At 40.6% G+C, this 11001-nt stretch overlaps 1 protein-coding gene across 1 annotated transcript; it reads left to right on the plus strand.

The window, feature by feature from the left end:
• The first annotated feature begins 3570 nt into the window (after positions 1–3570).
• Positions 3571–10450, plus strand: btbd3b (BTB (POZ) domain containing 3b). Its single transcript, XM_069690115.1, has 4 exons — positions 3571–4502; positions 5466–5556; positions 7445–7563; positions 8214–10450. Exons 1-4 carry the CDS (start codon positions 4192–4194, stop codon positions 9244–9246), a joined length of 1554 nt encoding a protein of 517 aa, XP_069546216.1. The 5' UTR covers positions 3571–4191; the 3' UTR covers positions 9247–10450.
• Positions 10451–11001: the final 551 nt, after the last annotated feature.

Genomic DNA, 11001 nt, shown 5'->3' on the forward strand with positions numbered 1-11001 from the left:
AGTATGGGCATTTACTTTCACGTGCATATATACACAAACACTCACACTGTTCTTGTGCCTGACTGCCAGCTCTCTCCAAGACCCCGCTGACTAACAGCTCTCTTTTTCAGGAGTTCTAAGCCCCATTTCTGGGCAGACGCCATCACTTCCGCCCCATCCACCTGTCAGGTGTTCTCGCCTGCTTTAATGGTGGCAGCAGAGAGGGCAGGCTGCGAGGAGGGGTGGGGGGTGAACACTGGACGAGCTGCTGGATCCTGTCCCTGCCTCCGTGTGCCAGGCCTGCACAGTTCATTTCCCAGCCTCCTCTCTCCTCCGCTATGCTCAGCCAAGCCTCTCAGCAGGTGTCTTTCTGTGGAAGGGTTCTGCCACGAGACGCAGGACCACAGCTCAGCGCTCTAACTCAGAATGGCAAGCAGCCACCTCCACAACATAACTAATGACCTCAGTATTCAGGGATTTTGGAAGAAAATCTACTTACATCTTTCAACCCAAACCCCATTAATATTACACCTCTTTTCACTAATAGGGCTTTTTATACTGAAAAGCCACAACCTAGCACTACTATCCTTGAATTACAAATGCAGTATTGTGAGCACAAGTCAGTAATTACACAACAATTCACGGCCTGAAAAATACAAATAATAAAATAACTCTTTATAACTCTGATAAGAAGATACAGTAAATAATATAATCAGCGAATAATTTATGGATGAACCATTGTGTATCATTCATGAAATAAGATGTGTCAATGTTTTTGGACACAGTACTTACTTCATGGGAACTTCTCGAGGCTGTTACAAATAATAATAAAATAATAATAATAATAATAATAATAATAATACAAAAAAACAAGTATGTGTAAGGAAGACTTTATAATAATAAAGATTTTATATTACTTAAGATTTACAGCCTCCATTCAAAACTGGTTTTTTTTCTTGGTAATGTTTGAGCTTCACTTTAGAGAAAAATGTTTGTGCAGAGTTTAAAACTAGATGGCTATTTCCGCAATCATTTGCTGAAAAGGGAAAGTTTCTCTGTGTTCCTTAAAAAAAAAAATCCAATTTTAAGGTGTGGGTCATTTTAGGAAGTTAAATAAGGTAATATTTTGTGGAAAAACCATATTGAACAACATTGTTGTTCCATACATATATCTGTATACATGTCTGGATAGGAGCTATATGTATTCTCCAAACTAAGTACATGACTATTCTCCCTGTTTCTACTTTTTCTGGCTTGTTTGCATTGCACACCAGCTGCAGTTATTTCTTAGAAGATGAAGGTGTCCTGTTATGACTACTTTGAAGATAAAGGTGTTGCACTGAGTACTGTCATCAAGACGCAATCAACAAAGGCACAGCTGGACTACGGCTGCTTTTTAACTTCACCTTTTGAAGTTAATACACCGAGACTGGAGTACAACAAAGCCTTGGGGGAAATGTTTAAACAGCTACTTGGATCAGAAAATAAAATGATTTAATATCTTAAGTTCACAGTTTTAGTGACATTATCTCAAAATCTATCAAAATGATGAATGAATATAGATTTTTGTGCACACTTATGTTTGTGTTAAATTCTACCTTCCTTTATTTCAATCATTTACTAAGAACTAAGTGCCTTTGTCGCCAACAATGCTGACTACTGTGCTACTATACATTCATGTTAATTTTCTCCTATTCTGTGAAAATGGGTGACTACGTGATGTCAGAGTGTGAGACAAAGATGGTGTAGACACTCTGGCAACACTTCCTCCTCTCACTCCTACCTCAATGTGTGAATAACAAGATTACATTTTCTGCTGATGAATGGAGGGAAAATGCAATTAAAGAAAGCGGGAAGCCATTTAAGGTGATATATAGTGGCATCGTATTTATCATATACCGTATACAGCTGCTAGACCGTGATGCCAGATAAATCACTGTTAGTTTTACATGTGTATTCTGTCACCAGTTATCAAGGTTTCTTCCTAAACATCTTTTTATTTTTTTTATTTAGTGGTTAGTAGTGACGCTGGGTGGCTGTGGAATAACAGAAAAATGACAATTTTATTTCAAAATGAGGATTTCTTGTTAGGTCAGAAGATGCAGAATTGCATTTGGCATATCCTTTAATGTCATCATTGTTTTTGTGTCTGTATACACATTTCTGTCCTGCTGTTGCTTGTGGATGTGGTTACCAGGGTAACATCTGTACTGGCCTGCAATTTGAGAGTATGGTGCCCTGTAATGTTGGCTCCATGTTACCATAGCAAATTTCTCTGTTCTACAGCGTACACTTTATAAGAGGGCTTCGTGGGCTAATGCTCCTCAGTGCAGCAAATACTAAGACAGTTAATTAGGGTTTATGGAAAAATCAATATTGTGACAGTGGTTCAAGGAAGATTTTCTCCATTAGATTTATTCACCCTATGTTGCTCTTTTTGTCATTTCTATTCTTGCAAATATAATATGCTATATTACACAAATGAACTACTTTAAATAGCTGTAATAGTGTTACTTTAGACATTACTATTTCCAGTGCAGCTCCCTCAATAGCAGCAGTAACATGAGCAAAGTGCCATAAAACAAAAGAAATAAAACACCAAATTGTTACATAAAATCTGTCAGCATTCCATAACATTTTAAACCTCCACCAGCACCAAGTAACTAAATCATCCCAGCACTTTAAAATAGAATACCCACTGAGCTCGGGCCAAACTACACAAGGAGAGCAAAAGAAGCATATGCATTATACATTGTGTAAAGAGTGCATTGCATTCAAAGCCCCATATACTCTCCTGAAGAGATGACTTAACAAGAAAGCCTAAGTGCAAGAAAGCACATCCTCGGAAACCTTTTGTGTTTTTCAGAGAGGCTCTGAGAAAACATTTATGGAATTACATAGCAATTTTAGAAAATGCAGAAACCGGACTTTAATTAAAATCTGAAATATCTAACGACGAATCACACTGAAATATGTTACATGATCAAACTCTATTAGTTTAAGAGTAGCTTGTGTACAATACTATTTTAACATGAAAGTTCTTCTTTTGTTGTGTGGGCGTGAATCTACAAAGGTTTTGCTGTGGCAAAACTGTTTAAAGGTCATAAGTCCCATCAAAGCACTCAAGTGAATAATGAACTGCAAATTTCACTGTTTGTATAAATGAATGAGAAGCTTGTGAAAAAAGTGTAATTGTGACAGGATGCATGAATTAAGCAGATTCTGTCCTTAAAAAAAGAGCATGGAAATTGATATTGTCCTTTTCAGCTATAACACTGAGTCTGTATCTACTGGAGTGCAAATTGAATGCTGTTGCTTTAGGTAAAGGAAACACAGGAAGTAAAGTAGCAGATGAATATATCATTCTTATGGGCCATGGCTGTCACTTTAATTGAGACATTGACTATTGCATATTCAAGTATGTGCTGCACTAGGCTGCATTAGCCAATCGTAAATGCTACGCGCTGTCATTGGCTGAGCTCTGGAGAGAGAGCTATGTGCTGTTCGGAGAGGGGGCGGGGAGGGGGGCGGTGGGGAGGTGGGGGCTCTCGATCTCCTCTGCGCTCTCTCATTCAACCTCTGTAGTCAGCAGAACGAGTGGCTGAGCAGAGCAGCGCAGCATCCACAGCATCCTGCAGATGACTCCGCTCCATGGAGCTGAGAAAGGGAGAAAAAGAGCCGGCGTCGGAGAGAAAACGATAGAGGCACAGATGTAGAGGCAGAGAGAGGAGGAGAAGCGCACAAGGAGTAAGATAAAGGAGCTGAGTAAAGCTCTCTGCCTAAGGACCACTGCAGCGATACTAAATCTGGAGCTGTCAGGCCAACGCTCAGCAAAGCAGTGAGTGAGAGAGGCAAGGGAGCAGACGAGGAAAAGAAGTGATATGAAGAGCTGATCTCATCACTTTGGACAAGCAGGGATGGGAACCACAGCAGCGTCTCCATCAGCAGATCAAACTTCCCACAGGAAAAGTGCCTTCGGATCACCCGTCTGAACCTGCGTCTTCAGAGGAGTGACAAAACCGGCAAGAGAAGATCCTAGTAGTTCCTAAAGGGTCGTACAAAGCTCGCACGGGATCTGTGACTAGTGCACCGCTCAGTGGGGCGCAAGTCTCTACTGTCCTCTTCCCCCCTCGGTCCTCCATCGCACCTGCCTGCTCCTGGGCGAATGTCTTCTCTGCATGCACTCTCACTGCTCGGCAGTTGAACAGACTCATGGTCGATGCCAAGGGAAGGAACATGAAATGTCTGACTTTCTTCTTAATGCTTCCCGAGTCAGTGAAAAGCAAGTCAAGTAAAAGCTCCAAGAAGGGGAATGCCAGTGGCAGCTCCAAGCTGCCCCCAGTCTGTTATGAGATAATAACCCTGAGGAGCAAGAAGAAGAAGAAGATGGCAGCGGACATTTTTCCCACCAAAAAACCGGCATCCACCACCACAGTGCAACAGTACCAGCAGCAGAACCTCAACAACAACAACACCATACAAAACTGTAACTGGCAGGGACTCTACTCCACTATAAGAGAAAGGTGAGTGCAACCAGCAAGCCTCACGCTGCATGAGAAATCATTACTGGTAATCCCAACAGCTTTCATTAACAGTACAGTCAGGAAAGGCGAAATTTGAAAATTGTAATTTGGAAATTTCTCATGAAGTTCAACAGAGTTCAACTTTTTAATTACCAGTTTAGCACAAAAACTTCTGTAAGGCAATTACTCTCTCACATTGTGTGTGTGTGAGAGTATGGGTGGGTGTTCTCTGTGCCCTGCCCTCAGTCTACTGGGGGAACCACTGTTTACACCACCTCCTGCTCCTGCAGACTTTGCCGCTCTGACATAAGAGAGGGCGTGCAGGAACCGAGTGGGTTTCATATGCACAACAGGCAGAGGCTGCTCTGCACTAAAAGCTAAATATTTACCTTGGCCTATCAGTAAAAGACCCCAGCTGTCCAGAGCAAAACGTCTGCTTTCCGACCTGGCTTTGTTGTCTCTCCAAAACATCATGGGGCTGTTTACCCACCCCTGTGACATATTCCACTACTCAATAATATATGAACACAGCTTTATTGTTGGTCCCATTCTTTCACAGTGGGGATTTTCCATTGAGTTCATTGTCTTGTTTCCCTGTTTTTATGTAGAAAGAAGGAACAAAAAAAGTAAGGAAAAGATGAAAAATGATTTGAGTTTTGAAAACATTTTCAAATGTTTTCTGTCCTTTATGAGACTTTTAAATCAATACAATTATTGCCTGAAGCAACTTGGACACTTTACATGACCACAAAACTCTTGTTTTTAGAGCAGCAGTAAACATAAATGCAAATGTAATTCACTGCTTTTGGTTGTACTTCATTCACTGTGAGTTTTATTATTCTTTTGAAATACAAAGAAATGATTTTAAGTCCATCGATTGCCATTTAAAATCACTGACATGAGTAAATAGTGAGATCTATCAAATTCAATTTCTCCTCTTTCTTTTTTTCCTTCCCTTTCTAGAAACTCAGTAATGTTTAACAATGAGCTGATGGCAGATGTTCACTTTGTGGTGGGTCAGCCTGGAAGGACTCAGCGGCTGCCGGGACACAGAGTAAGAATCCCATCAACCATAAAGTCACAGTTGCGAGGAAGACATTAACAAACAAGCAATCAGCCCAGCCTGGCCCACTGTTCTTCATATCATCCGAGCATAAAAATAATCTTCCTCGTTGCCGGCGGTAATGGAACTCAAGTCCTTTGTGCTCCACTCTCACTTCCGCGTCATGTGTCTTTCCGAGACAGTCCTCAATTATTTATGTAAATGAGGCTGAAGGATAGCGGCAGAGAGTGAGCGAAGGAGGAAGGGATATCCTCTTCAGCTTTCATCTCACACATATCGGAACGCCTTTGTCTCTGAGCTTTTCAGAAACTGCTCTGCAATTAGCCAACTTCAAAATCAAACACATCCAAACACATGACAATGATAAGACACAGAGGAAGGTGCATTGAACTGTGTCCCACATCCTACAAAACAACTTTTGTTCTCTTTAACTTGATTAGCATTTGAATTTTTCAAATAACAGTACAAATAATCTGATTTAAATACCACTGATTAATATAATTAGACCCATATTCATTCTGTTTGTGCGAGTTATAACCTGCAGGTCGTCATCCTGCCTTCATTGTTTGGTTCACCTTTTGACCTCATTGCTTTTTCAAAATATTCACATAAATGACTGAGTTACATTTGCCTCGACCATGTGCTTAATCTAAAAGCACTTTAATTTCTTCTCTATTTGAATATGATTAGAACATTCGCATAAATCTGACAAATATTCTGCAGCAATAAATTGGGCCCCAGCTAACCATTCTACATCTTATATCAGCTCCTCATGGCTATTTTTTTCCCCGCTCTTTACATAGGGCCCAAATGTATTATCTATGATTGGTAGCTGCAGCACACTTTGTGCAAAGCAGTTATGGAACGACACTGAGAATGACTTGACTGCACTTTATGCTGAGCCATTATGCCAATGGGACATAATGGCGTTCAGCCCTGCAATCTTTATTGTGTCCAGTTGGCAGGAAATTACATATGCATTATGATCTAATGTATGTTTATAGTTATATCCTTCCAAGATGGAGGATGCAACTAAAAGGATTGATTTATGTAGACATCTGTAAAACATAATGGGTCATGATGTGGAGCTAATTCCAGTATGCACTATTTGTATTCTGGTCTCTAAATCCACATAAAAAAAGCATCTGCTTCTCAGCTGATCTTGCTTTGTACAAAAATAAACCTGAATTTCGGTGTGTAACAACAACACCAACAATAACAATGGAATTATTTGCAAGCTTTATTTTTGTTTTTCACCCTGCACTTGAGAGAATTTTTTTTTTTTTTTTTTTTTTTTTTTTTGGGGGGGGGGGATAATTTACACCACCCACACAACCACCTACACACACTTGTGCTGCACACACACACACAACACACACACACACACACACAGATATGCACACCACAGACCTAAAACGTAAATGTACTTGGGGAGAGTAACAGAATTCATATTCTTCTACTGTATACAGTGCTTACATCTGAAAATATAAGCAGTATTGTGTTGCATCTGATTTCATCATCAATCCAGATAAGCCCCTAATTTCAGCAAATTGAACTTTTGCTGCTCTCTGTTCAGTCGTGTCAGAGGCAATCTTCTTTGTTAGAAACCTGCCTCCCCGTGCTCAGGGGAAAATAGTGACTGACTAAACACAGCTGAGAAACTTAACATGTACAATCTCTGCAGAATTGAAGCACTGTTCAAAATTCACAGAGATACTTCAGTTTTTAAGTAAAGCAAAAGAGCCACAATTACCTTTCCATAATAATCTCTTTTTTACGACATGTCATGTGGATCGGAGTGAAATCACAGATGAATTATGTTATGTTTTCATTTCTCTTTTCCCTCTGTCACTTTTTTTTTCTCTTCTTCTTCCAACAGTATGTGTTGGCTGTGGGCAGCTCGGTGTTCCATGCCATGTTTTATGGTGAGCTTGCTGAGAACAATGATGGAATCCATATACCAGATGTGGAACCAGCAGCATTTCTGGCAATGCTAAAGTAAGGATTCTCTTGTGCTTTCTTCTATTGGCCCTGATGATCTTACAATGCCTTTGTTAAATAAATAATGTCATCTTCATCACATAACTGCTATTTCAATATGATTTTTGTGATCAAATTAGTCTGTATCTCTCTCTGGCACATCTTGGACAAAACTGTTCAGCATTTCCTCTGACAGACAAATTAAATGTTTTTTTTTTTTCCCTCTATCTAACATAGAATCTATATCCTGTCTATTTTACTTTAATATATTTTCTTTTTCTTTCTGGCTTTCATGCGGAATCCCTTGTTATTGTTTTATACCTCCTCCTTGCCTTCTTTCATCACTTTTATTTCTGAGTTTTGTTTTGTCCGTCCTTGCAGACGAGCCTCAGTTGGTGTTAGACAAAAGTGTAGGAGAAATAATATTTTGTTGGCAGGTTTGATTAGTTTGCCTACATCTTTTTTGATCAGATTCAGTGATGTTAATTAATTTCAAGCTACCCAAAACCTTCTGATGCACTATTTTCTTATATTTATCATTTCCCCATGTCTGATTTTACAGTTATAATCTTATACATGATTTAACAGTTAAATTTCTTATTTGTGATTTCAATTGTGTGTTATCTGTTGTCTATCAAGCTGAGAAAGTCAAATTTGTTTGTCAACAGGTACATTTACTGTGATGAAATTGACCTGAGTGCTGACACAGTGTTGGCCACTCTTTACGCTGCCAAGAAGTACATCGTCCCTCACCTGGCCCGTGCCTGCGTCAACTTCCTGGAGACCAGCCTGAGTGCCAAGAATGCCTGTGTGTTACTCTCCCAAAGCTGTCTGTTTGAGGAGCCAGAGCTGACGCAGCGCTGCTGGGAGGTGATTGATGCCCAGGCCGAGCTGGCGTTACGCTCTGAGGGCTTTTGCGACATCGACGCCCAGACCCTGGAGAGTATCCTACAGCGGGAGACACTCAACGCTAAAGAGATAGTGGTATTTGAGGCTGCTCTTAACTGGGCTGATGCTGAGTGCCAGAGACAGGAGCTCACCTCGTCAACTGATAACAAGCGAAAGGTTTTGGGCAAGGCCATGTACCTCATACGCATCCCTACAATGGCCCTGGATGATTTTGCCAATGGAGCGGCCCAGTCGGGTGTGTTGACGCTTAATGAGACCAATGACATATTCCTGTGGTACACGGCGGCCAAGAAGCCGGAACTGCAGTTTGTCAGTCAGCCCAGGAAGGGCCTGACACCCCAGCGCTGCCACAGGTTCCAGTCCTGTGCCTACCGGAGCAATCAGTGGCGCTATCGGGGTCGCTGTGACAGTATACAGTTTGCAGTGGATAAAAGAGTTTTCATCGCCGGGTTTGGACTGTATGGATCTAGCTGTGGCTCAGCAGAGTACAGTGCCAAGATCGAGCTGAAACGTCAAGGAGTGCTGCTGGGACAAAACCTCAGCAAATACTTCTCTGATGGTTCTAGCAACACCTTCCCAGTGTGGTTTGAGTACCCAGTCCAGATCGAGCCCGATACTTTCTACACTGCCAGTGTGGTTCTCGATGGGAATGAGTTGAGCTACTTTGGACAAGAAGGGATGACAGAGGTGCAGTGTGGGAAAGTGACATTTCAGTTCCAGTGTTCTTCGGACAGCACTAACGGCACTGGGGTGCAGGGGGGGCAGATTCCTGAACTAATCTTCTATGCTTGACAACACCTGTGCAAACATTTGACTTATTTTCAGTGCACTTATGGGAAATATAAATTTATCACTTTGTGTATAGTGTCACTTTCTGTTATTTATTTCTGTCACTATTGTGCAAAAAAATCTGATCTCAGACCTGAGAGGTAGTTATGTGGTTTTGATTTTAGTAAATGGTCCACTTGAGTAGGACCAGATACTATATATGTTTCAAGATGTTGAATTGTCCAAAAACATGGATGAACTCATCCTGAAGTCCTGAAAGATTAAAAGATATCTCGCACAAGATGTGCTTGTAAATATGAATATATGTAAATTATGAAATGTATATGATGCCACAGTTGTGGCCAATGCTGGCCACAATGATATCTTATATAATGATTATGCTACAGTATGTTTATTATTTCTATGCTTGCATAGAATGCACATATAGAGCAGCAATACTTCACATCTTATATTCTATGATGATCATTTCATGTCATGACTCAGTTTGGACCATCAGCATCATCGTGAAAGTGAAAAAGGCTTTATGATATTCAAAACATAACATTTTGAAGTCATGATTACAGTCAAAAATCACTGTCTGTCTTATTGTAGTATGCAATACTCATTTGTATTTGAGTGTTTTCAGCTGAATCTGCAGCTTTCGGATTCTTTGAATCCAGTATCGGTGCACTTAGAGATGGCTTGAGGGGTCTTAGATTAGGGAGCACTAGATATAACGAGTCACTTACTGTAACCCCTACAGTATCTCTCTGTAGCATGTTGCTCTGTACTTACACTCATCTTAGTTACTCCAGCGAGACTTCATTTAGATCAGTATCATTATGTTTACAGTAAAAATTAGGACTTAAAAAGAGTACCGTTCACTACTACATGGTCGAGAGCAAAATTTATATTCTTTTCTGTCTAACAGCAGGAGCAGGCCGCTTCCATGTCATCTAATGTGTACTACTAATTGTTCTGGCTCCTTGGTTTTGTTTGCAGCAAAAAGATCATTGATTGATTGGGTGTTAGAAGCTGTTTATCTTCTGGACTTTTACTTCTCTTTGTTAAGAACCCTGCTCACCCGGAACTGCTGAGCAATCCCAACCAATGTGATTATACAGAATCCATATTTGCAGAAGCATACTGTATATGCTACAGAGTTACACTGATGTTGGTTTGTAAATGGATTTGATTTCACTTGTTCATTTTAAAGAGGCATTTTTTTTGGGGGGGGGGGGGGTTACTGTGCTACTGAATATTCTCTCTGGTGTAGGATCAACAACCACAGGCTTGTCTGCTGACTACAATGGACGGGTAAACTGGTGTTCATGTCCTGTGTTTCCGTGCTGGGAGACCAATGAATGTGTATGGTTGTTGATGATGCAAATAAACAAAACAAGTGGTACATATTGGTTGTATATGCCGTGTGTTAAAAGTGATAATGGCACATGCTTTGTCTGAAATTAGGAGATGGGGACAGATGATGCCCTTCAGCACTGCAGTGATTTACAATGCCAAGTACAGCTGTCTGTTGATCGATGATCCCTGTCTTCTTGACACGTATACGCCCCACTCTTTGTCTGTCAAAGTCTAACTCTATTCTGCATCCCACTTAAGTATGCGTCATTACACCTCAGCCTCCAGAAAATAAACCCCCAAAAAAGTCTATGAATGGCTTTTAGAGATGTGCAATCACTTCAGTAAATGTCTGAGGAAACAGAGTCTACAATCTTAAAGTTTCACAGACTACAATCATAGAAAACATATCCCTCAAAG

This window comes from Brachyistius frenatus, unplaced genomic scaffold (assembly GCF_029030835.1).
Source record: "Brachyistius frenatus isolate BFR_SWC_R1_liver_20210118 unplaced genomic scaffold, ASM2903083v1 Contig_8, whole genome shotgun sequence".
NCBI lineage: Eukaryota > Metazoa > Chordata > Actinopteri > Embiotocidae > Brachyistius > Brachyistius frenatus.